This window comes from Athene noctua, chromosome 18 (genome assembly GCF_965140245.1).
Source record: "Athene noctua chromosome 18, bAthNoc1.hap1.1, whole genome shotgun sequence".
Classification (NCBI taxonomy): domain Eukaryota; kingdom Metazoa; phylum Chordata; class Aves; order Strigiformes; family Strigidae; genus Athene; species Athene noctua.
This window is the reverse complement of record NC_134054.1, coordinates 4,661,603-4,689,593: the sequence shown is the minus strand read 5'-3', so window position 1 is coordinate 4,689,593 and position 27,991 is coordinate 4,661,603. Positions and strand designations below refer to the sequence as shown.

Below are 27,991 nucleotides of genomic sequence, written 5' to 3'. Positions count from 1 at the left end.
CTCTGCACTGACAACAGCATCTGCTCCATGTGAAGCCCAAAGAGTGAGAAATGGACCTTCAAGTAAGTGCTTTCCAAGCTCATGACAAGAATTCTACTCTAGGTCTCTATTCCACAGCACTCACAGAGCCCCTTCACTCTGGCTGGGGCCAGAGAAGTTCTGTTCACTTGTGGTCCCCCTCAAAAACAAAAGGGAACTGATCCACACAAGGCTCCCAGCTTGGCATGCAACGTTGCTGCCACAACAGCACAGACAGCAGCTCAACTTTGGCATATCGACATGCAGTACTTACTGTGAGAATGCTCTTGAACAAGAATGAAAATAACCACGTTAGAATATATTTGATCAAACCTGGAACATAAGCTTATGGCACAGACAAAACCACTTCAATGATCTGAATGCTCTAGCTTTCCCAGTGCAGACAACTTACTGCAGAAGTCAGCTGATGCAGAAGTGAAAAGTGTTCAAACCACTTATATAAACAGGACAAGCTACAGTTTTAAGTCCTAGTGTTATTTAAACAATATTTCTCTCAGAAAATACCTTGAAATTTAGAGTAAGGCACATAGTCATATTTTACAGCAGGTATGCCATTTTTGGGCAGGGCCCCAACTAGGATAAATTATCTCTTCACTGCTGTCAGAAATCAGAGTACCCACTTACTTGGTATAGAAACTATTGAGGCTTAGGTTATGCATAACAAGTTTAAGAGACCACATTCTGTGTTTGTTATGTTTTTTTCAAACTGGGGGGGGGGGGGGGGAGGGCAGCAGTGGGGGTTAGAAAAAGCCAAGGCCAATCAGTTGGTGTATCTGCTCCCTGAACAGACAGCCTACAAGAGAATAAACAAAATGTGCACAAAACAGATGGATAAAAACAGCAAAACATCTAGCCTGCTGTCCATCATGTACAGGCACTGTCAGGGTGCCATAACAGAGAAGAAGCTTCTACAAAGGAAACAATTGGTTTTTTTTCACAGAAACAGATTTGCTTCTAAATTACAAAGTAACTTGTACATTATAGGAGAGATTTAGGTAGAAACACTTAATTATGAGGTTATCCAACCACCTTATTAATTTACCATGCATTACAAATGCAGAAAAGAATAAAGAGAATATTGGCAAGCCTAATGCTTGTACAGACACAAATCTCATTATAGTCATAAATCAGAGTCTGAAATTCTAAGATACACTTTTTGGGGCTGAAAGGAAAAAAGTGGAGAAAATAGCTATCAGTTACTGAAATTTACCATTTTCCCTTACGGCAGACAAATTCAATTCTCTAAAAGTGCGGAAAAACTATGAGGAACCTATGAATTTACTGCATTTCACACAACCAGAATCACTAGTTTATTTGATGTTGCTTGGAAATGAGCGCAATATGTGATGAAATTCCTGTGAACCCCACCAGCACAATTTGTTCCCTACAGCCAGCTCCTACCAGCACTAAACAAAATAATTTGCACCTCAAAATCATCCCTAGCAGCTCTGGGCCTGGGTCCACTCCTAATCCATGGTTATATCACAGCTTTTTAAACAAGAAGCATCCAAAAGCTGGCCTCCTCTTCATTATATCAGTGACTACAGATTCCATCCCGCATTACTTTCTTCTTTCAAACAGTGGCTGTATCAGGTTATCTTCACTGTCACCATATTTTCTAAATTTAAGCTGCTTCTGCCTACATGACAAGAGAGGGCACAGGAGCTTACACTAATGTTGCAAGCAACTGACACTGTATTTCCCTCAGGCTCACTTTTTCCAGGAAATATTTTCAAGGCAAGGAATATTTCTGTTTGATTTTTCATCTTAGGTGCCTCAAGTCATAGACTTCAAGGTACACTGCCCACCTAAAGACTCTATCACTGAGGCATAGCTTAGATTTTGATGAGGTAAGTTTTATTTCATTTCATCTTGGGTGATCCATGACTCTAGAGTGACTCTAATCCTTAAACCCTGAAGACATGAAATATGGGTACTCTGGTATGTGGGGTTTTTTTGTTTGTTTGGGGTTTTTTTTCCCTGTTTGATTCTTCCATTGTTAGTCTACGTTCTGCTATGCTGCACAGAACCTTTGAACTCAGTTAAATTCAGAAATAAACTCAATACCAAGCCCAAATCATTTTAGTCTATTGAGAAATGCAAAGTATTAAGCTATGAGTCCACAGATAGAAGACTATGGAGTTAAAGTCACAATATTTCCATTCTAAAAACAACAAAACATCAAATTATTGAAAGAGGATACCATATCCCCATTGCAGAGCAGATGGTAGAAAAGCCTCAGTTCACATATACCCCAAGTATACATGCTAAGCATTTGCCAAGAGGCTCAGATCAGTTAACAACACTGACTGACTGACCACTTTGAAATAGCTCCTGCTAAACCTGTCAAAAAGAGCTGTAACCTAACTGGAAATGCAGGTTTGATGAAACACTTCGTAGGTGCAGGTCAGTTTAATCAGTGTTTCTGACAAGAGAGATTCCTGAGTAATCATTCACACAATTTATTAATTCTAGCAGAATGAAGTAGAGAAAATAAATAAAAAGGATTGTCATGGCCTATGTTTCCAAAACTCACTTATCCTTCCATTATGTTCATCCCCCAAAGGATTTTTACAAGCAGCAGTTTTCAGACATGTTTGACTGATTGTTTAATGCAAAATAACTTCAAAAGTGATCCAATAATAACAGGAAACATTTGCATCCTATCTCAGCCTCCTACTTACCTTGTCAACGTGTGGGTGCCAGTATTCATCATGTGTTGTCTTGGCTTCTGTGTTGTTTATTCTTGAGAAGAACGTTGGCTTAGTCAGGTACATGGAAGCAGAGCTGATACCAAACGCCTGAGCAATCCTTTGTTGAATTCTCTGCCTCACATCACTGCAAAGACGACAACACAAGACGCTAAGTGACACACCTCTCTCCTGCTTCTATATTCTCCTTCACTCACTGTTACTGCTTTTTTAGAGCTAAACTTCTTCCTCAGATGATAAATCATGGGGAACATATACACGTTGTTTCTCTCTTATTTTACCTTAAATAAAAGAGGTTTACTACATCAAAAAAAGAGACACCCCCCCAGTGTTTTGGGTTGAGGTTGGTTGTTTTGTTGGTTTTTTAAAGTCTCATCAAGAAAAATAAACTATTTGTCTCCTGTGGCCTAGTAATTTAGATTTATTTGTGTAAGGTCTGTTTTCCTGAAAAATTCCATGCAAATCTCACTGTTTATTAACTATGGCAAAGATTAAAGTCACATACATATTTTTAATCCAAAGCAGATAACTAGAAAGTTGTCTTTTCATAAAGGGTTGCCTCTAAAGAACCTTCAACTATTTTTACACTAATTTTAAACTAATGGATGAAGTCCCTGGCACCATGAAACTCATGGTTCTCCCAACATATGTATTGGTATCGTAACCACATTTTGCTTAAAAATGAATGCAAGATGTCTTTCCCAACTATTTTCAAAGATTCAACCAAACTTTCTTCCTTGGCTATTCCTGTGTTTCTTGGGAGACAGGAAGGAAAAAACAGGATTTTTATTTTTGTTTTTAAGATAAAATAGAAGGCTAACAATCACACATGTTACTATACAGAACTGCTTATGTAGCAGCATCCATCATTCAGAACAGATATTGCTGCACACAGGGCTCAAACAGGGCCATCTAGAACTGCCAGCCTTAGCTCAGTCAACAGCACTTTTAAAGAGAAAAGATTTATGATTAATGAGAAATACCACTGGCAAGTCCCACCAGTGAACACATACACCTAGTATTTAACTTTGAGAAAATTTAAAAACCAGCAAAGAATGCTATAAAACAGTAAGATGAAGTGAAGACACTGGGGGGTTTTTTAAGTTGTAATTCTCCATGCTTCTTAAAATCTTTATATTGTTTTCTCCCAATTCTCACACATTCTTAGCTATTGTATTAGTATTCATTTTCTTCCTTCCCAAGTGCTTCAAAAGCAGCATACAAACAAGACACTCTGAGTAAACACACTTCTGAAGTTGTGCATGGCATTACACTAGCAGTTTTGCATCTCTTCTGCATCAGCCATTTCTCCACTGGGTAGTACTGAACTTCAGCATAGTTTTAAAGAAAGTTTTTCCCAAGTATTTATCTAGGGAACTTAAACAGTGACTAAAAAGAAGTGACAAAACTAAAACAAGCCTTACAGTGTTATGCTGGGAAAGTCACCTCTTAAAAACTATTTCCACAAGTATGAAAAAAAATTCTAAATATTCATTCTGTTCACATCTTGTCCTTCACCAAAGTTCAAAAAACCCCACAAATATAGATTTGATTTTTAACCTTTATTACTTTATATTTTTATGGGTCTAAGCTTTAGTGATCAATTCAAACTATTTTACATGTGAAATATCAAACCATTAAATGAAGTTAGAGCTGAGATTTTCAGGTATTTACATGGCTGCATGAAGTGAGGTTTCAAGTTGAGAGCTACATAGTGGTAGAGTTTGTAAAACTGACATCAGGAAAGGATCTACAGGTCCTTCCTCTCATCCCTGTGGGAGTCTGATCTTTCCATCTATTTTTTTTCCAAGGAGCAGGACTTCAGCAGAGGCTGCCTTGTTTCCCAAAATGCATTAAACGCAACTACTCATTTCACTTCATGAATTGAGGACAGCTGGCACTTTGAACAATCCAACACAAGAATTAATAGCCTAACCCACAAATACTAAAGCAGCATATTCCTTGGCTCTGACACTGGGTGGCCACTTGCATCAGTTAGCTGGATTATATCTACTCTGAAGTAGCTAGGCCACCGTCTTGACATAACCTTAAATCACCAGTAGTTGTACTGCTCTCTAAACTTCCTTGTTCAGGCTGATTCCTTTTCCCACTTCTGAAAGCTTTCTATTACGATTTGCTGTCTGGGGTTTACAAGGCTCTGTTAAAGCTTCAATCCTCTTTGAGACTTATATGCAATGACTTTGGGCAAGACCGCATGTTTTGCAAACCAAGCAGGAAGCAAAGCTCTATCCAACTCTTCCTGACAGAAGAACAATAACCAGAAGTCTACCTGGTTTGGACCAGCCAATGGGTGATCAAAAGAAAATGAAAATAAACTCAATAGTTTAAAGTATGCTACAAAGAGAAAATAAGCATATTTTTTCAGAAAAGTTTGGGGTTTCCTGTTTATAAATCAAGTAGGCAGGGAAAGTAGTGAATAGGAAGACAGAGTAATGAAGCAGTTGAGGTGACAAGTCTAAGAGCATGACTTCAGGTGCTATCTGGTCGCATGGAAGCAGCTGCCTGGGTTTTGGGTGTGTAAACATGCTGCTGGCCTCTTATTTCCCTGTATGCTATTTACTTCAAGTATTACTTTTAATCACAGTATCTTCATGTGCCAACCTTGCATTTCTTCAGTGAACTTGCATGCTCCTGCCTTTTGCTTCCCTGTGAGCTGTCATCCTACATATGGCAGCATCTCTCAAAAACTTAACAAGACAATCACAGCATATATAGCACACTAACATGAATTTTAAGCACATAAATAATTTGCTGTTCAACAAAACAAATGGTAAACTATCAAAAAGCCCCTCTGATTGTAATGGATCTTGGACTATGCTTCAAAAAGCAGGTATTTACCCTTTGCACTTACAGCTGTTCTAACACATCATACAGACACGTGATGATACCACATGTTCAGAGAGCAAGTTTATAGCAACAGCCTTCCTTCAGGAAAAAGGTCAACAGGGAAAAGAATACTGACTATTCACATCAGAGCTCAATGAGCAAGAGGGGTTAACTTGCCTGTAATAAATTGAAAATAACAAAGCAAAAGTAACTTTGCTTGATGTGCAGGCTGCAAAGTCTCAGGGGGAGAGGACACTTAATCTTCTAGTCTGCTTTCAGTGCTCTCAGACATATTTGTGAGAACTGGGGAACGATCAAATTATTTTTTTTAATGGCCTAATCCAGCTTATGCTGAAGTCAGTAGGAAGCCATTTATTAATTTCAATGAACTCCAAACATAACACTGGAAAAAAAAATGAAACAAAGTAATCCAAAGTCATGTACTGGTCACTGGGAACAAGACTTCTTTCCAGCAAGCTTTGCTCATAAGAAAAGCCCTTCACAGGATGACCATGCTAAAGAGAAATGATAGGGACAGAAAGGAAATGTTCAAGACTGGATTTTTTTTCTTCTCTAATGTACATACATGACAAGAAAAAATACATGTCATCTACACTGCTGTAAATTGGGCATTCCCAAAGTTCAGGCTTGAATTTAAGAGGTACAACAGAAACCTATGATGGAGCAAAGAGGGACAGGCCATCTCAGCCTCCCTGTTTCTTCACATCCTGTGGATGCTCTTAAATTTTTAGCATGAAATACTACCATTATACACAGAGTGTCATCTGATACACCTCTAACAAATGCCCAAGGAATTTATATTTAATACAAACTATTAAACTGAAAAAAATGTGCCTACAAATATGCACATTAATTGCACTGTAATGCAATTATAGAGAATCAACCTAATTATAGAGCATCAACAAGAAAAGCTTAAAAAGGGATGAGTCATGAATAAACTACAGATTTTCACTGATGTTTGACTGAATATCCCAGACAGCAAAGATCTGCTGGAAACAAGCTCCAAAGAGTGCTCCTTTGAGTGCCTAAATGCTTTTTCTTACTTGACTATGTGCCATACTGCTCAAAAGCTACAGAAGCTCCATGAAATTCCTAGTTGAGCCAGCACATAGATATTTCCACACATCAATAGTGTTTAATATCTGCTTTCTCATAATGTGGCATCAGTCAAGTCAAATACATCAACACTATAACCTAGAGAAGAAAATGGAAAATATGCAAGGGAAGACTGTTTCTCAATGTATGTGAATAACAACCAGGACTTCTCACTGTCATATGTAAGTGGTTGCAGCTCAAAATAAGTTTAAGAAAGGTTTATAAAGTATAAAAAACCCTTAATGCTTAATGTAGGGGGTAGAGGAGAGTTAAGGTGCAGAATACTGATCTTACTGCAAAACATTACATTGCACTATTGTAACTAATAACAAGATCTTAAGCTTGTAGCTGACCTAAGAAAGGGTAAAAACTATCCATTTACAAGTTTGGTGCCAAAAGGAAACGAAACATAACTGTGTGCTGCAGGAGGTATGTTTGGCAGGGTGCTTTGTGATAATCTGGGTTGCCCTTTGTTCCACATAGTCACATTTGCCCCACTGCAAGAGTCATCAACAGGTTGACAAACTTGTCAGTGCAAACATGAACTTTGCTTCAAACTCCATGAGGTATCTCATGTCCCTCTGCAACAGCATATTAAACACTATAGATGGGAATCAAATGTTTACCTTGCAGTAGGAGCAAAAGCATGACTTCTTTTAGAGATCAAAGTGTTCCCTAGAATCCCATAAAACACATATCTGAACACACGTATCTGCAGTTCAGCTCATTCTGTGCCCACTGTATGCCAAATACAGCACGTACCTGTTTTCAAAAATAGTATAAAGTCACTTTTTAGCCTATAAAAACTCTGTACAGCTGGCTTTCCACTGACCTAGCCATTTCAACATTTATCAATATCAGGACTGCAAGTTTTTCTTTCCATTCCCTTCCCTGCTATTTCAGAGGCAGTCTATGTAGTCTATTGGTGAAATACTTAAGGACAAACACGTTGTACTTCATGTGTAAATCATATGACAAGATAAGTCAAACTTCAGCTTAGAAGGTGCTATCCAGGAAGGAAAGGATGAGCCCAGAAAATCTGGCTACCTTGGATCTGGTACCACAGCCACATTGTTTCCTCAGCCACTTGTCATATGCACCCAGACGCAGCAGGAGCGTCCCCTCCCTTCTTGATCCTGGCCTACTCATTCTTCATACTTTTTTCTGCATGTCCCCCATATATCAAAAACTCTTGGGAGAGCTCTGCCGCACTATAGCTACAAAGAAAATACTTTATGCTGGGGAATATAAGCATTCATTTTCATAAACACAGCAACTATTCTACCATTCAAACTGCTTAGGGTGTACCCTGGCTTTGATCAGATGCACTACACAGAGCTCTGCTATGGCAATAAATATACGAGAACAGCACCCAGTCAACAATATAAGTAACAAATGAATCCCTCCCGGCATTTGTCAGCAGCAGTCCTTGTACATTTGCACTGTGTCACTGGATAATATCAAAACGTACAGGCCAGACTCAGGGAAAGGCCAAACAGAACTCCCTGAAGAGGCTGTATGACCACCTTCTATAAAAGCAGTTACTGAAATCTATTTTTGGAGTCAGAGTGACAAGGAAGGAAAAAAAATATAATCCAATGAAGTAGCTAAAACTCTAAGAAACATACAGCTTAAGAGAAAGGATGTTCACTAGATTGCAAAATTGCCAGCTTAATGTATCACCAGCAGCATATAGGACTAAGTAAAAGAACTGAAAGTGCCACAGAAAAGTTTCTGTAAGACACAAGCTCTGCTAGATCAGCAAAAAAAATGCATTGTTACGAGTCACTGCAAAGCACAATTCAAGTATGGTGACAGAAACACTCAAACTTTGCAAAACTACACAATTTCTCTTGCCCACTTGTCAGCATCTCTGCACCGTTCCCAGTGAAAAACAGACAAAGTTCAAGCAGACAAAGCAATGCTCTTCTACAACCAGAAAGTTTTAACAGAAATCACACATGCAGAATGAATAAAAGGAGAAAGTAAACTATCAGCTCTTCCTCTGCTCCTCCTATGTCTCTACCTTAATCAATTTTAAGATTTTTGGAATAAATCTTAGATAGTGCCGTTTTCTGCTGAAGTCACAACCCTCAAACTAGGCATCCAGATTTAAAGGTCTCTCTTCTGGATAAAGATGCATCTATTATGTGAAACAAGAGGAATTGCTGTAATATGCTTGGCAGATGGTGGTTAAAGCATCAGCCTAGAAACCATAATTGAATCTGAAGCAACATAATCCTGACAGAGACAGTTTGGAAACCAGCCTCCTGGCTCAGAATGCCTACTCAGGATTTGTTGTTGTTACAATCAGTAATACTTAGACATGAATTACATTTAGTTATTTCTCTCAAGAGTGTATTTTTAAACTGACCTTGGTAAGTAAGTGAAAGTAATGAAGATAAATGCTCCCAAGAATAGCATAAAAGCATTAATTAAGGATATAAGGTACTACAGTCCATATTAAAGTACTACCATTAATATGAACAGAAGCATTTAATACTATATTTTATATTAGATTCATATCCAGTGACTGAAACATCCCCTATATAGGCATGAAATGTCAACAGAATATCAATATTCCCTAGCAGCTCTCATGTCAGTGTAAGAATCAGAATTTCATAAAAATTATTGAAAAACTGAATGTTTCTGTTTATGGGAAACAGAAACATTATTACGACATTCCATCCCTACACTCATGTTATTTCTAGAGATTCTCTGATTTTCTGTAGAATGGAAGGCAAACAAAGACTATTTTCAAAATATTCTCCACTATCTTGATGAGGCAGAAACTATGTATTTTCTTTGTACGGTCAAAGTTCAGTAATAATCAAGCAAGCATCTCATTTTTGAGATTTTGGGGGCAGAAGTAAACACACTTTAAAGAGGTTTATCTATAAACACAACAGTATCTAAAAAGAGTTGTTGAATAAAAATAAGCTTTAAATTGTTAATATTTTAAGGCAAAATTACTGTACCAATGAACCTATTCGGCTACGTAATACTACTTCCACCACTAGAGGGAGGTCATATTCCTTCACAAAGGCAAGAAAAAAGACAAAAAGAGTTAAAATGTTCAAGCCAGGTATATTTTAAATTACAAGAAAGCAACTGAAATGCGTAACTAAAGATTTATTGTGTCTAGTCAACAAAGAATGCTTGTTCCTAAACTTTTGCCACACACCTTCGCAGACACATGGAACTCATTATGTTTGTTGTCTTCGTTAAGTATATGAGCAGGTCTACAGGAAAAACTAAAGGCATCAGATGCCAAAGCTATTACATTATAGCGCTATTTCATATTCTGGCTCCTTAGAGGGAAAGTATGCTCTGCTTCTCTAGCCAGAACATTAGTAATTTGAAGTCCTTCCCTTTCCTGCTTTACCATTTTTAATGTTTTGCTACACCTCACCCAAAAAACCCCAAGTTGCTAATGTAATAATAGCATAGGATTGTCTTTATCATCTAATACAACACCTCTTGAATAAAATATGTGAAACAGGAGTTAATGCTGAAGGATTTTACATCCCAGCTATCATGTTCCAGCAAATAATCACAGAACTCAGATGAAGCAGCTCTCCTTGCTTGCAGGGCTGGCATCAACCCCTTACACAGAAAGGAAAATGTGTGGTGCTGCCATCTTTCTGATTACCTTTACACCATCAATACTGTTCTGTCGTTGGTAATGCAGCTAAGTTCAAAGCAGCAGATATTTATCAGGTAGTCACCAAAAAGGTCCTTTTACTTATTTTCCTCATGGCATCTTAATTCTCAGAGGTTAGTGTTTTGAGCTGCAAAATCAATTGTATGTCTGAATCTAAAGGACAATCCCCTCCCAACCTGCACTCTACAAAAAACCATTACGTTATATTTTGTGGTTCATTTAGAAGTTACTGAAAATCTTTACCGATATAATGCAAAATCCTCTTCTGTGAAGATGTCTTGAATTTTGTCCCCAAAGTACCTGAAAAATAAACAATAGTCTAAAAGAGTTGCTGAATCAGACTGCCTGAGTAATAACCAAGATGCATTCTCATGCCCATCTGTGCTTTATCCACAATTAAAAAGTGAACACACAACACAAAAAATGCTACAAATGCTTTTGAGCATGATGTTCCAAAAGCATTGCTAAAAGATTAAATGTTAAAAGATTGAAGGATCAAGATGCAGCAACTGACAATGGAATTCCCCGGGCATGAAAAAAGTCCCCTCCCCTATCATGAAATAAGTATGTGGATTCAAGTTTTTAAGAGTTCAAACTACTTGATTTCTTCCACTGCTGACAAACTAGACTATAACCATGAAAAAATACTATTATTTACTGGTGCAAGAGGAAGTCTGAAAATAAAGGTAATGGTAGCTTACAAAGAGCCCAGTTCAACAAAAGATTGGTTTTCATGCCACAAAAGCTCTTTAACCAGTCATGGAAACTGTGGTGACTAGCCAACTTCTACAGTTTGTCATTACTAACCCCAGCCCACAGGGCTTAAGAAATTTGAAAAGGTGATGAGCACTGAAGGTGTAGGATAACAAGAGAGGCAGCAAGCCACAGCCCCATTTTACCTGTACAGATTCACAAAATGCTTCCCTAGTGACAGAGCTCCAGAGTGCAAGTCCAAAATTGATGCCTGGGAAAGGAAACAAAAAAAAACCAAAAAGGAAAAATGAGCATGAAAAGGTTTTTTCATCTTTTAACTATGACCTTTAATAACTGTCCCAATTTGGCTCTCACATTCCACAGCCTCCCAAGTAAATATATTAGTTTCTAGCATTTGAGTTCACAGTACTAATGCTTACTTTACAACTACAAACCCCCCTCAGTTTGCTGTATAGCTGCACAAAATATTAAGGTGCTCTGAAAAAAGCAGAGGGCTGCTATTCCTGAGATTCAAATCTGACATACAGATTTGCCAGTCTTCACCCATGGGCTAGGGGTAAGACACTGTGTTCCTGGATCCCTTCTTGAAGACATTTCCCTTCCACACAAAGATGACTAATTTTCCAGTATTTGTGAAACGCTCAAATAGCAGCACCAATATTTATCTTGACCAACATTTGTTATTAAAACTTCTCCTTCAGCATGAGTTCCTGTATACCTCCTATTTAATATGGACATAAAAGTCTATGTAAAAAAAGAACAATTTTAATTCTGAGGCTTACTACAGCCAAACTTTTCCTCAATTTCTAAACCACTGTAAAAGAAAACCAAAGAGTGAAAAGTTTTTACATATGAAAATTCAATCCATTTCTTCACCCGACTCAATCCAAACACTTCTGCTGAACTCCAGACCAAGCTAAAAGGATCAGTATTTAGATTTGCCAGGGTAGAGAGCTACCTCTCAGGACTCTAAATTATTTCTCTAAATTGAATAAAGTACACTTTTGTGTGTCCCTTACTGTCCACAAAATACATATTTGTTTCGCATCAGTTAAACAGTATTTAAAAATACGACTGCTTAATAGCAGTCTTTTTTTTTTTTTAATACTGGAAATATCAAGTAGCAACAGTTAATTAACCTGACCGGCACCAGAGTAATGACATCTCTGATATACAATATCCAGGCAAAATCACTCGTCTTGGAATTTGGCATTTCTTGATGCACCACATACCATTCACATTATTCTAACACAATCCAAACAATAATTCCACCAATAGGTGAGCTGTCTGGAAAGAATGATAACTTCCATCTTATGAGCAACAAGAATTTCTGGGCATGGTTGAACAGTACTGTTTGAAGCCACTGTGTATCTTTACCCAAACGCAGACAGGCTTGTGAATGAGCAGCAGCAAATCATCAGTCCACAGGCACGTCAGAGCTGCAAGCCAGGCCAGCAACACAGCTTCATGCTCACCTCTAGGCTCAAAGCACTTCTCTCCCTCTTCCTCTGGATTGCGTTGGAAGACAACACCCATGACAGTCTCTCAGCAGAAGAAAATTGCTACAGGCTGAATTGCTCTGAACTTCAGACCTGAATCAGGGAACTCCACCGACAACCTTCTTTTCATAAACCTACCCAAATCATTTTATTTACCCCTGAGCAAAGCTTTAAAAATATATAAAGTGACAAGCTATTCAAGTGGACGTAACATGAGCTTTTCAGACCTCCCTTTCTCACATAAGTTCTCCAAAAGCTTCAGAGGACTGTTATGGAAATAAGTCATCTCACACTCATACAACAGCAGCTCTTGTAATAAGCTTTACTCAAGCTTCAGAAGCAAAATATTTTCATTTACTGGTTTCTGTACAGTAATCTAAGCTACTGCTAGAAGAAGTAAAACTCTGTGTAGCTTCAAAAATATGCTTGTGATCATGCTGCAGTAGATTGTAAGGAAAAGTATCAGGACACATCTGAAAAGATTTAATTTAAAAACAAATTGCCTTTCAAATACTTTCAACATGCCTTCTAAACATACACATTTCTTCTCATTCCTCAAGCTCCAGATGATTACAACTGGGAAGATCCTAAATGACCAATGAGTCAATAAAAGACACCCCCAAGAACTGTATGTATTCACAGTTGAAAAGATAATAACTACAATATAAAGCCTAGAAAAGCCAAGTGAAGATGACTGAGAAGAGCATCTGAAAAAGAAGGAAGAATATTCTTAAGAGTTGTTTCAGACAGGAAGACAGAGGAAGGTAACTGAATACCAAACGTAGACAGGGACTTGATTAACACAAGCACAGAACTACTTGTTTAACAGATACCTTGGAAAGAAACGGAAATATTTATTTTGGCCTCTGCCACTTCAGAACATTAAACTTTTTCAGCATCATTTCCTATACTGAGAAGGATACCTTGGTGGAAGCTTGTGTCAACAACATTACTTCAGTTATCTGACCAAGCATCAAGCCTGTAATTCAGGTCACTATTCCCAGGCTGAAAGCTCTACAAAGTTTATCTAAAGATGGCAGGAACACTGCAAAACACACACACCCACACACCTAGATCCAAGAGACTGTTTAACAGAACTAGCCAAACATCCTGGTTTACAGAACTTCCATAAAAACGAAATTGAACTACCTTTCAAAAAAATAGCACAAATATATGTTCTTTTGAATCTTCAGTATTATTAGTCTCACATTCTCCACCCTCACACTGCTAAAAAGATTAAAAAAGAACATGCAAGTAAACACCACATCTCAGCATATGGCAAAAAGGCTTTATTTCCCCATCTTGCAAAGCACGATAGGCCCTGCCTTTGATCTTCACTAAAGAGGACTGCCAACCATTAAATATACATTCACTTCTATAGCATCCACCTTCTTCCTCCACCCCTTTAAAGTTTTAAGCAAGATTTTTCAAGAAAACAGACCAAGAGAAGAATGCACAAGAATAACACTGCCCAAGAGAAGAATGCAAAATTTACCTTTACTTGTCTACAGAGAAGCTGGTAGAGCTCAAAAAACCTTCCCCACACTCACACACTCGAGCTGAGAAGCAGGAAGAGCAATGGAGGTTCTATATGGCCACCAATTCCTGGGCAGCATCAAACTTGCTGTCACCTCAGTCAGTCTTATGCAGACTCTCAAAACATTACCACCTTTAAATACCCTTCCTTACTTGAATCTGGAGAGTAGAGAGGCCAGGGTTACTTTCCTAAGGTAAGGCCTTTTAAAAGTTACACTTGTCTCATAGTTAATCTGACTTCTACATCACTCAGCTGGAGTCACAGGTTATTACTGTGGAAATAAAACACGGTATTTGGCTATGGTGTCCAGTACATTAGATATAGATTAGACACAAGCAGTTCCTCTCCAGCTTCCTAGCGTTAAATCCAGATAATCACACACAAGTAAATTGAAAGACACACTGCCGGGTATGCCTTTCACTCCTGACAAGTATGTGTTTCCTCAGTGCTATATCAAGAGGCTAATTATGAAGGAAGAAAACTATGCAGCCTGGAGTAGACATATGGAATAGGACACATATTACACAGAAGCTTTACCCTCCCCCTGGAAAATGCAAAGCTGATCTTTTCAGGACTTCAGAGTTTGGTTGGGAGGGCTGAAAAGCAGAATAAGGAGTCTTATCTTCTGCAGAAACACTGTTCCATGCATAGGTCAGGGGGCCCACATCAGACACCCTCGTTCAGCATCACAGCTACGGTTTGCTTCTCTCAGTGACTAAGGAATTTAATTTTCCCCTGCAAAAGGAAGCTCTGGGTGGCTACTCCTGCTACTTTTGCTGCAACACAGGAACCAGACTGCAGCTGACTGGCTGCACCAGGGATTTCTTTTCTGGGACTTCTAAGTAAGTGCCAATAGTAAATGAGTCTTTCTTTTACACTGGAGAGATGTTATGACGGCAGCACCTACAACGATGTGAATGAATGAGTCATGACTGAAGTGGTAATGCAAGCAGGGGTAGTGTGCAAGCAAAATCTTAAGTAGGGAAGAAAGGGAAAGGTCATTATCTTTATAAAGAAGAAAAAGCCTAAGCTTACGCAAACACAGAACCCTAGAATGGTTTGGGTTGGAAGAGACCTTAAAGATTAGCTACATTCAACCCCCCTGCCATGGGCAGGGACACTTTCCACTAGACCAGGTAGCCTAAAGTCCCGTCCAACCTGGCCCTTGAACATCAAGAGAACTAATGCAAAACACATTCTGTGACTGAGAAACAGAGTATAAAACTATTTTACAGGGACACACAAGTGAAAGCAGCATCCTGATGGAGATGCTTCTGTTTGCATTCTGTTGAAAGTTAGACTAGAAGATAACAACAGCTCCTTGTATCACTCTCTATGTGTGCGTAAATAAGTAAAAATCTAGAAAAAAAATTACAAAGGAAGATCAGAAAGAAAGCTCAGCATGACAACTGGGGCATGACTCCTGGGAGATTTCAATAATTCAGATGTTTGCAAGGACTTTCTCAAAACAAAAAGATGGAAAGGGAAACAAGTTTTTGTGCTATCCTTCAGTCCTCCAAGGAAGCAGAACAGGGAGCAAACAGAGGAGAGAAATGACAGAGTCCTTAACTTGCAGTTTGTGTCCTTAAATTAATGAATTATATCCAGTTACACAAACACAGATCAGCTTCTGTGAATTCAAAATGTAAGAAGTATGACAGACCAAAAAATATGAGACACGTGGCTTAAAAAGGGGTTAAGAAGTAGTCAGAGAAAATGAAAATGCAGTCTGGACCCCAGAAGAAATCTAAAGAAGTTGTATTTGGAATAGTGGAGAGATCAAAGTGGCTAAAGAAAGAATTAAAAATAATTAAACAGAAACAATGAGTTATTTAAGGAATTTTTAAGGAGAAAATTAGAACAACAGATAAAATTAGACAGAATTATTCAAACACTCTAAAGACTAAGAAGTCTAAAGCAACAAGCCAGACCTAATCCAGCAGGCTTGAAGCTTGAGAGGCATAAAGTAGCTAGATGAAGTAAGACTTGAAACATTCTGTATGCTATGTAGGTAAGAGATTTTAAAAGATAAAAGGCTCAAATGAAGAAAGTTTCATCTATACATCATCACCACACATCCATTGGTATTTAATGATCTCTGGGAGCCAAGATAGCGCTATTGGAAAAAGATTCACTCTATGACATGGGGAATACAAACATCAATATTGTAAAAGAAGAAATTGGCAGAAGAGGGGAGAAAGAGGCATAAAAGAAACTAAGTAAGGAGGCTGTATTTAGAGGCTTCTCAGCTCTTGTTTTTAGCACCTGTTTATGCACTATTTCAAATAAGGCCTCAATGCAGTACTACACAACTTTCTCCTTGCACCTTTCCCTAAGGAGTAGCAGCATACAATAACTCTCACATTTACCGATTATGAGAAATGTGAGAAGGCTTGGATCGGAGCTCACACTTCTGAATGGACATCAGATTTCTTAATAGCCTTATTTTACTGCAGCAATAGAATCTTCTTTTTCCTCTCAATTTCCTTCCCCTTTAAAAAAAACCCACAATACTTCTAAATTATGTAGAGGATACATTTATATTTGGCTAATACTCTGGCTTGTTGTCCAAGCAAGCCAGCTCAGGACCCCTGCCCAGCTCTGTGCATTGGGGAGCAAGTTTACCTCCCCTCATGTCTCTTCCAAGCTTTCTCTGCCTCGGTTTCCCCAGTTCCCTGATCCCCTGCTGGACATCAGCTTTCTGTGGTCCAAATCCATGAAGCTCTCTCTGTGTTATGCACTGCCCTTCTAATGCCTCTTTGTGGAAGTCTAACAAAAAAAAAATTAAAAAAAAAATCACAGGTCCCAAAAGAACAGGATAGGAAACCCACTTGACAGAACCAATGACAGGAGTTAAGCCGGAGGTACCAACAGGCAGAGCAATCTAAGCAAAGTGGCAAATTACACAACCACAGAACTAAGAAAAATCCAATGGATCCTGACAGAACTGAACAGAGGATGCTAAATCTTTTAAATGTATCGTTTCAGATGGGCAGCACTGCTTAAATTTCTTGGGTTATATTTTTTGCAGGTCTTTCCCAGCAATCACAAGGATGATAAAGTCTTATTTTTTCATAGAACCTTTTCTCCTTTTCTGCTAATATATGCCCTAATTCAGCAGAGGCCTAAAGTGGTTGTGTTTACAAATACTCTTCTGTTCACACACAAAAGCATCCTGAGAACAAGACAGAAGGAAAGAAATGAAAATAAGTGTGCTTGTTAAAGAGAAATGGGTTTGTTTTCATTTTTAAATAATATTATTCAAAGGTCTACTTAAGACATTAAATAGCATTTTTTGCCACTAAACAAATCTTTACATGATGCTGTGAACCACTGTAATTTAGTTTCAGAAGTCAAACTTTGTGCAGTTCTGCTACATTAACTGTTTCCAGATGAAGAAGACAAAATCAAGCACCAAGAGAGGTGCTAGAAATAACTAAATTGAATAACAGGAAAATGTAAACTATATTTCAGAAGTCACAAATTACACTGCTAGCAGAAATATTAATGGGAAAGAGGTTTCCAAACAAATTTTTTTTTCTGAGTCTGAATAAAAGGAAAAATTCTCCATCTCCTCTCCTCGAGCCCCAGAAACACATTTATATTTTGCCTTGGCAGTAAAAGAATGTAAAAAGTAACAGGACACTGCTCACCCCTCCATCAGATCCTCCCAAGGACAGTCCCCTCTCTGCTATTCTGCAGGCAAAACAATAACCTCAGATGAGAACTGAAGTCCAGTTACTTTGTCCTTTAATGTCATTATTTACAGCATGTAACTATTCAGTAAGTGGTATTTGATGCATCAGATATAACCCAACTGAGTTAATAGAAGCTGCTATTTATTTGAATCTTGCAGCCTGTCATGAAAATAAAGTATCTATGTTACAGAACATCTCTGAGATGTAGCCCTCTTCCATAAATCCCCAAAACACTGTCTTTCAAATACATTCTGGCCAAGAAAGGTTAAACATAAAGAAGACCCAGATCTTGATTCTTAGGGGCAGTACAAATTAACCTGTACAATACAGAAACACTCCATCAGAACCAGGAGCCCAGATGAAATGGAAGTCACAGAGTGGCCGGTGCAACTAGTGCACATAGCACTTATACAGCTGCATATCACTTCGAGCATTACAGTGATATTCCCCACTGACATGATTATCAAATGCAAATCACAGGGAGGCTGATAACTTTTCTAACTGAATAATTTGACAGTGTCTCCTACTATTTGATTAAAACTCACCATTTAGTGTTCACAGAGGACTACAGGGTCAGCACTAGCTCATAATTACCCAGAAAGAGACTCAGCTGAAAGGAGGCTTATGTTGTTTTGCTCTGTTTTTAAAGGCCAAACAGAACAGAAGTGAAAATCCCTTAAAACTTGTTTAATTAATCTTCCCTTCTTCTCTACAATGCTCATGCCCCACAGAGCTAAACACTCTGTATGAAAGCAAACTGCCTCCACTACAGCAAAAATGGAAAATGGCTTTTAAAATAAAAGTTTAGTTTTTAACCAGTTTAATCCACCTTCCCTCAGCTAATGAGCCTTGTGCTACACCTTAAACCCTGGCATACGCTGTCATTAAAGTAATTGCTTATAAACGTTGAAAGAGCTAAAAGAAAAATTACCTACGCATTCTTTCAGCTTCTTCCCTTGTGATTACTGCATCGGTCACACCTCTTCCACATTTTCTAGGAGTGCACCCTGGAACAAAGAGAAGAGAAAAAAGAAAAGATCATCTTTCAAACAAGGTTCAGAGCAAGTCTCTACAAATATTTTTCTACTCCTCTTTCAGATTCACAACATGCAGAAGGGATACTGGCAATCTCAGAATATTTTAGATCACTTAAACTACAAGAAAGTTACATCTCTATTTTGATGTGTTTTGCACTGCAATCAGAAAGAAGACAAGCCAGCCAGTGTCACTGTTGCTTCTGCATAGTCAAGTCCCCAGGACTCATCTAAGCTACATCACTTTCCCTGCTATGGCTGACAAGCTATTTCCTGATATGTCCATAATGCAATTCAACAGAATGCAGATAATGTAAAAGGAACGAATCTCAACACCCAAAGCAGCGCAGCCACTGGAGCTGTGGCTGTCGTGCGTGACCCAGAGCCTCCAGTGCTCAGGCTCAGCAAAATGCACAGCAATACTGCGCCTTTAAAACAAACTACTTGTCCTGTTGATCTGAAAATAATGCTTAGAAACCTTGTTTGTTACAAGGCTTTGCAAGTTTGTTACAAACTTCGGGATTCAATTTGACTTACTGATGTTCCTTTGCACATCTACCACCTCAAGCTAGAGAAGTTTAGTAAGACGGTATGAGACACAGCTGTCTCTCAACGTACATCCAGCAAGACAGACAGATCCAGTGATTTTTCCTCTTCTTCCCAAGTGCAGTAGCAAAAACAAAAGTTCCTATTTATATAAGTGGTCTGTGAAAGGAAGACAATCTTAGACAAATTCATCTTACACACTCTATTCTAGCCTTTAGGCAGAGCAAGAACTGGCAGGGTAAGAACTGGCAAGCTCAGCAGTGCCACATGGGTCCTTCCATCCCAGGCTGACAGTTCCAAAGCCAGCCAAGATCTCTAACAACTAAACCTCCTTAACACCATGTGTCCATATACAAAATGTTTTCTATTACAGTCCAAGTATGTCTTCAACTCAGACAAAGGTCCAGTACACACCACTCTTAGGTATGATACACAGCATGAAAACTGTGTCTCTCCCAAAACCAAACAGTCTCAATAGGATAAAGAAACTCAACTGTCCTGGAGAAGAGTGAGATGCAGAAGACAAGACCTACTTGGATGCAGACTGCAGTGGACATAACACCAGAGCACCACTGTGCTAGTAAATGAAGAGAGAATGCTACTCAGACAGAAGTGAAACCACTACCTGACAAAAGAAAAACTGAAAAAATTAAATTAGAACACAAACAGTTCAAGCCATAAAGATACTACTAATAACAAGGGTTCCTGAATAGGTATAGGCTCTTTATGTACTATCAATACATGCCAGCTCATGTATTAACACAAAGAACTGAATTTAACTTCTGTTTCAGTATACAACCCAAATCACACAGTTTATTAACAGAGATTCCTGTAGTCAAGTGCTAAGAACCATTGTATTTGTCCACTGGAAGTCACTGGAAAAGCCATGGCAACAATAAAAGAATTTGAGCATTCCAACTGTAGTGCCAGGAGAATAAAAGCAGCGTATTTCAGATTTGCTCAATCCCCTTTCCCCCAACCCCGTGTCAAAAGGAAGAAAATATGATTCTGTATGGGGTATCTCTACAACTATACCTTGAAGGGCACGTCTTTATATGAGACTTTGCACAAAAGTGCCTTGAAGCACACAGCCTGGACATGTATGATAAAAAAAGTCTCTGAAAATTCATTGCTAAGAAACCTGACATTACATTTTAAAAGCTCATAGAAAAAAGCCAGCACTAAGAGTTCCAGTTGAAGAATATATGAAAGTTCTTATGAAATTAGAAGTCTGGTCCACAACAATCTTCAGGCAAAAAGAAATAAGATCAATTTTGAGCCACCAAAGAGCTTGAGATGTCACACTTGGCACTTCACTGGGGAAGATCCATATATAGATGTCAAGCCACAGAAAAATTGGGATGAGTGTATTTTTTGACACCTGCCAATATTATTGTTGCTGAACTGAGCTCCTCTTCAAGGATTATTTGCTCATCAGAACACAAGGGGGGTGAACTCCTGGAGATAAATCCATCTATTCACCCATGCAAATCAAAAGCATCAGTCTGTTCCAATCAACAGCGACTAATGATAACAATGTCCACAGAGTGACAGAAATTTTGCCACAGAACAAGCGCATTGTAGAAATTTCCACTCCATCTTACTGGATATACCCCGATATAGCCCTCCATTTATACCAGTGTTTCAAGAAGAGAGAGAAGAAATGAGAAAGAGATGTGTGGGTGAACAGGCTGAATACTGACAGCAGCATACCAAATTATACACCCTGTTTCCTCGCTTGGGAAAAGTCCCTTGTTTGACGCATGTTTAAATTTAAACCAAAGGCACCCACACCAAGCAGACTGTTTAAACACAGATCAAAATCAGCAAAACAGCTGGTTTACAACCCAGATAATGAATTGCATTTTCTGACTGCCCAGCAACAATTTACTGAAGTCAGCTCAAGATTCAGATTCCAGGAAGGGCACATGAATTTATTTGAAGATGACCTAGGAAACTAGCAGTCTAAAATAATGCTAGAGATTAACTTCTTAAGTATCCATTCATCAATGCCAGCACAGAACCCAGCACTGTGACAAGAACGAACCCGAATTACTGCTCCCCCAGCTCGCTTTTTGCCTCTCAACCCTGTGAGCTAAAGAAACGAGTAGAATCAAAACATACTATTCATCAGAAACCATAGTGCTTTGATATTAAAAAAAAAAATGCAACAAAAAAATTTAAAATTCTAGCAGCAACCTGAAGGTGCTTCTCATATTAAAGAACAACACTTCGCAATACAGTACCAGCCCCAAAGGCACACAATTCAAACCCACAAGGGGCTTTATAGGCAGGAAGTTGTTCCAAGTGACAAATTTGGGAGCGGAGGGAGTGGAAAGAGGGGGAGCTTCTGTGCCACGGCACCTTGTAAATATCCCCTCTGCAACCACAAAGGTTAGGCCTAGTTTTTGAAAAATGCAAGAATTTCCACAATCACAATTCCAGGAACCAAGAATTTGAAAGTTAAATACCACAGATCTTGCAATAAGAATGCAAGCATCGGGAATGTTCTGTTCCTTTGGAGCATAGGGCCTAGCAGTTCTGAAAAGTAACAAGTAATAGCAGGCAAATGCTGCAAACTATCTGTCTGCCCTAACAAAAAAGTATGCATTTTATGTTGCGGCATCTTAAAGGCCCCATCATACATTCAGCAGTGGCAGATTAAAATCAGTTATTCACTTCTGAATGCCAGGCTGAAGGGCATCTCAGAAACCAATTGACAGGAATAAGACATCTCTGCCTCCAGGCCAGCAAATACTCACCCAAAGAGTGAAAGGGTGAGACAGATGGCTGAGGCAGTAAGAGCTTCCAGCATCCAATTTTAAACTCAGGTGCATGTAAAAAAAACAGCCAAAGAGGAACTAATTTAAATCCTCAGAACTGAAAAAAACCCTTGCCAAACATTTATTTAGTAACCATAAGTTCCACTGAAAGATTTATAGAACAATAATCATCAATCGCAAATCACATAACGTACTCCACGCTGTATGCAACGTTCTGTCGGGTATAAAGATGTCAACAATTTCATGAAGCATAAATTTGGGTATTGGCAGTACACTTTTTTATAGTCCTGTTACAAAACAAGATTTTAAAAGGCTGAGGTAACAGGCTGGTAGAAAAACAAGATTTTAAGGAGTTCAGGAGAAAGCTGAACACAGAAAAACAAGGAAGCTCTCTTGGCTAGTACAGACAAGAAGAGGGGAATGATTTTCCTTTTGCTATTGAAAAGGTCTCTTTAACGCTTGAAAGGCAAAGAAAATTGTCTTAGAGATGAGGGAAAGCTGATGTTCAAGGAGAGAAAAGGTGGGAAAGAATATAAATTCAAACAAGAATTTCAATACTCCAAGACAAACCTGTCTAAATAGAGTTTTCTTTGTACAACATTCTGAAAGAGGACACTAGCAAAGATTTCTGATTTCAGAAGCAGTTTGTGCTCTCTGTTTCCAACTGCAAATAGCATAGATCTTAGCATTTTGCAAAGGTTGTACTGGAAAGTCCAGGTTTTGCAAAACTACAGGGTTACCTAGGATGGTTGTTACATGTCTAGGGCCTCTGACAAAGAGCTGACAAAGACAGCATCAGAAGCAGGAGGTGTTCTGAAGGCAACAGCAGAAGCTTTTCCAAACTGAGAAGGAAAGCAAGAAAAAGTTCAGTGTGAAGTCAGTCAGGTACCAACAGTAAGGCACAAACTGGACAAATACTAAGGAAAAATCAGAACAGTCTGTTTGTCTGAAAACAATTTTAGCATTAAGAAATGCATCATCTTTGTCTACGAGACCATGGTACACAGGAGCACTGAAGTGTTAAAACATACTTGGGAGAATCTGCACTCAGGAGAAATTCAGTTTAGTATTACAAAGTACCCAGTACCTTCCACAAATTTGTGCTTAGCAGACACATAATCATTCACTTATATAAAAAGGCACTTGGCTTTGGATCTTAGAGTTGTGTTTTTTCAATCAATGTAAAGGAGGAGCATACCAAAACATGCAAAAACACAAGTACTCCCTATGGCCCCTGCTCCTATTCAGTACCCAGAAAACAGTAACACAGGGGTCCAAGTGCCTCAACTGCAGCTCTGTCTTCTACTTGAAGTGATACTTGGCCAAGAACCATACGCTGCTGAGACTGGGATGATTCACGTGAGAAAAAAAGTCCCATCATGATACTCCCCCTGTGCAATCCATCTCAAAGCAGGACAAGAGGAGGCAAAGATTTATTGGATGCCATCCCCATAACCACACCAGCAGTCTAGGTGCTAGATCTTTTCCTCCACTGCTCACAGACTTCTCTGCTTTCCACATCCACTGATCTAGTCTTTGGAAAAGCACCTTAAAGCTGTCTCCTGGGCAGTGATCATGGATACTTTGTACACTGACACAGTATGTAAACACACATAAGAGACTACACAGGAGTTATATCAGACACACTAGTAGCCACAGCAGTTTTAAGTAGTTAACCATGTCTCAGGGCAACAGAAATAGCCAAGATCTGGCCACAGGGTTCCAAACGCAGATGAGACTGTGCTCAAAGAATCTATCTTCTGCAAATATAGTAAGTTAAGTGCTTGGCCTCTGAAAAATAACACATTTTATTTCTGTATGAAGCATGTTTACTGGCAGGCAGCGCTATGGAAATAAAGCCGCTGCTCTGTGACACCAACTATCATATAATTTGAAGCAACCTAGTAGCTCAGTTGCACTAGTTCAGTTTGAAGCTGCAACAGGTGTATAAAAGCTCATTTTAGCTGTGGAAACTTTATGGCTGAGCATCAGACACCAAGTGATGAGAGGAATGTGCCTCCTTCTGACACAGAGCCAGCAGCTGTGGCTGTCAAGCCAGAGTAAAGACAGAGAATGAAAAGCTATTGAGTGATAGAAAGCTATTTCCAAAGTGACTAAAGCTCCAGAGCTGAATCCAGTTTGGCAGAAAACCGTAATCCGTATTTACTGCCCCACTAAACTATCAGTGGCACACACGTGGAGGAGGGAGCTCGGCTTTGCGGGCACAGCAAGGCTCAGCAGCTCACCACCACCCTCTTGCGGGCACCCAGCAGGAGACAAGAGTTAAAAAACGAGCAAAGTTCATCATCGCAGTACGGCTTCAATTAACCACTTAACAAGACAGATGTTCACACGTTTCTAATACCACTGATGTCCTTCTGAAAGCATAGTACAGGGGAACACGTGTAAAAATATCTGCTAAAACTCCAAATCAACCCCGTAAGTTAAGATGCAGCAGCAAGCAAACATCTAATTAGAAAGCAGAAGCAAACTCACACCAGATGACTCCCCTTTGTTCCTCCTGGGTTGATGCCAGCCATGTCAGTCATTCTCATACAAAGCCAGGGTGACACTGCACCCCACAACCAGCATCCGCAGAGCACCACAAGAATAGAGAACACAGTCATTCCTCTTCCAGGCAGATATCCTTGAAGTTCGTGCCTTCCTTATGATGGAAAGAATCACTGATGAGGTTGCCAAGACCACAAGTCCACAGCTCAGAAAATTCCTCTTGCAAACCAGGGAAGGGAAAAATACGGTTTGGGGGGTTTCTTTTGATAAGCAGAAGCCCTAGTAGCAGAATGAAGACAGTTTTAGCCTTAGTTCAATCGTAACTACCAAATCTGTGGCAACACTGGCTGCAGTTTTCTCCGGCCTTGACAGACACAAATAAAGTCAGAAACAGTTTCTCCTTATAGTTAACTATAAAAAGTTAAAACAGAACATGTGTTCAGTCAAAAAATCCCCTACTGAGGAAGTTTTCTTGCTGGTAGCTTCCTGACAGCAGTTTTCTTAGCCTCAATAACATTTGGGATGAATCCTCAAAAAAAGATGCTACAGTAGCAGTACTAAGGAAAAACTATCTGATCACAGACTACACAAACTTTTGTTTTATGTTACAAGCCTTTGACCAACACCACCAGGACCAGTGATGTGAAGAGAGCAGGGAAAATTACCTCCACAGCTTTGGGGCACCACATCCAGGCTGCAGTTTAGTGAACACTTCCTACCAGAATTGGCACTGGAATAAAGTTAGAAATCACAGAATTGTAGAACAGCCCAGGTTGGAAGGGACCTCAAAAGATCCCCTGTTCCATGGGAAAGGGAACCTAGGCAAGATGATCTAATACCCTTTACAATAGCATCCTGAAAACTTCCAGCCATAGGGGCTCTGCTACATCCCTGCAGAGGTTGTCCCAGTTCCAGATTGACCGTTCTCTCTGTAAAAAATTTCTTTCTCATATCAAGATGAAACCTTGCCTAGTGCAACTTGTACCCGTTGCCCCTTGTCTTCTCCATGTGGCCACCTGTGAAGAGAGAGACTCCATCCTCTTTGTAGCTGCCCTTTAACTACTCGAATACTGTGATATGATCCCAACCAAGACTTTTCTTCTAGAAGAGAAGAGACTTGACTCCTTCAGTCTTTCCTCATAGGGCAGGCTCTCCAGCCCTCTGATCACCTTTGTTCTTCCTCAGCTCCAAGCAGTCATACTTTCAACCTTCACACTGCCTCCAGCTTTGTGTCACCAAGTGTTTTGTCAGCCACATTACAAACCAGGTAAGACAACTGATTTGGCTAAAAACTAACTCAGAATTATCAGGGTCCTTTTTTGATGCAGTAGCTTATCAGTCAACACATAGCTAGACACAGGTAGGCTGACAAAACACGAGAGCAGAGCTGCTCTGGCAGCAGTACCAGCTCAAAACGTTCATCAGGATACTCTCTGCAAATCTGAAACAGAACATCAGCATAGCTTATCCATGCAAACTGCAATTTTCTCACTGTTGTTCACCAGAGAGGATGAAAATCTTCTGTTTTTCCAGAAGATCCAACACCAATGCTCTAAAGAAACAAATGCCAGGGAAAGCAAATACAAGTTTGACAGGCTCAGTTCAAAGACAAAGAGAAATGTTTTGCAGGCAGCATCAAAAGAAGTGTAGCAGAAGCTGGCATTTGTGCCATTTCCACATGCAAGTGGCACAGACAATATCCTAAATCAGTTCCATTCCACACCCTGTATGGTATGTACCAGTAATAAACTTAAGACAGAAATCAACAGAAGATGAAGAGATACGATGTAGTATACATTCAGTTTAACAAACTTAAGACATCAGTCAGCCTGTTGTGGTCATCTGAAGGCTGCTTCACAGAATCATTTAGGTTGGAAAAGACCTTGAAGCTGCTCCAATCCAACCATGAGCCTCATACTGACCATTCCCAAGTCCACCAGATCCCTCAGCACTGGGTCAACCCGACTCTTCAACCCCTCCAGGGATGGGGACTCCCCCCCTGCCCTGGGCAGCCCATTCCAACGCCCAACAGCCCCTTCTGCACAGAAATCCTTCCTCAGAGCCAGCCTGACCCTGCCCTGGGCAGCTTGAGGCCATTCCCTCTTGTCCTGTCACTTGTTACTTGGTTCAAGAGACTCATCCCCCCTCTCTGCACCCTCCTGGCAGGGAGTTGCAGAGGGCCAGGAGGTCTCCCCTCAGCCTCCTCTTCTCCAGACTAAATCCCCCCAGTTCCCTCAGCCGCTCCCCAGCAGACCTGTGCTCCAGACCCTGCACCAGCTCTGTTGCCCTTCTCTGGACATGCTTGAGTAATTAATTATTCATCTTGCTTCAGACAATCCTATCCAAATACCTTCAAATCTTTTGTGGCTGTCGTAGTCTTCAGAGCAGGGGATCTCAATGAACTTGTCCTGTAGGTTCTCACTGTGACGAGCCAGCACCTCTGTGACCCCGTCCTCGGCGCTCAGGTAGCTCCAGCCCAGGAGGCCACCGACGGCAGCAGAGGAGAGGAGCAACACTACCTTCAGCCACCTCCACCGTGTCTCTTGCTGGCCTCTACTCTTCCTGGCACTACGGAGAGAGCACAGCAACAGTCCCAGTAAGCAAAGGACACGCTCCCCAGCCGGTGAGGAACCGCTTTGGCCGCTGCCCTGACCGATACCAGGGAGACCCAGTCAAAGGCCAGCGCTCCGACTGACCCCTCGTTTTTACCGTACGTACACATATTTATAAACACACGCTATTTTTATCGTTCTTTCCTAGCCGGAGGTTACAGGCCGCCTTCCCACGGGCGCTCCCACAGGAGCCGGCGGCGCTGCCGTAGGCCGCTCCCCTCAGCCGCCGCGCCTGGGCAGAGGCCGCCACTACCGCGGGGAGGTGCCAGCCGCTAGCCCAGCACCCCCGTCGGGTACCTGCTGTGGCGGCGGCCCCCGCGGTCCGGCCCTGCCGCCGTCCCGCCGCTCTCGGGGCCGCGCGGAGCCGCCCGCCGCTGCGGAGCCATCGCGCCCGTGACACCGAGCGATGCGCTCGGCCCGCCTCTGCCGCCTGCCAGGGGAAAGCAATCGGCCACCGAGCAGAAACGCGCGAGACCAGCAGTACAGAGCCGAGAGCGGCGGAGGAGCCGCCCCGGGGCAGAGCAGCGGCAGCCGAGCAGCACCGGGGCAGAGGGGAAAACCAAAATAAATAAATAAAGCGGCTCAAGCGCTTTGTGCCGGGGTAGCGCGGAGGAAGACCAAAGCAATCGATGCGGACCGGCGGTGCGGCGGCCAGCCTCGAGCGCGCAGTCAGGAGCAAT

General features: G+C 40.4%; 1 protein-coding gene across 1 annotated transcript in view; it reads right to left on the bottom strand.

Annotated features, from left to right (window-relative positions):
* OGFOD3 (2-oxoglutarate and iron dependent oxygenase domain containing 3) overlaps positions 1-27,717 on the bottom strand; it is a 48,940-nt gene extending 21,223 nt beyond the window's left edge. Inside the window, exons 1-7 of the mRNA XM_074922341.1 lie at positions 27,609-27,717; positions 27,050-27,267; positions 18,757-18,832; positions 17,781-17,823; positions 11,277-11,341; positions 10,621-10,677; positions 2,724-2,877 (exon numbers count right to left, since the gene is read on the bottom strand). Coding sequence (XP_074778442.1) covers positions 2,724-2,877; positions 10,621-10,677; positions 11,277-11,341; positions 17,781-17,823; positions 18,757-18,832; positions 27,050-27,267; positions 27,609-27,697 — 702 coding nt within the window. The 5' untranslated portion in view covers positions 27,698-27,717. The remainder of the gene's footprint in view (positions 1-2,723; positions 2,878-10,620; positions 10,678-11,276; positions 11,342-17,780; positions 17,824-18,756; positions 18,833-27,049; positions 27,268-27,608) is intronic.
* Between the last annotated feature and the right edge of the window lie 274 nt (positions 27,718-27,991).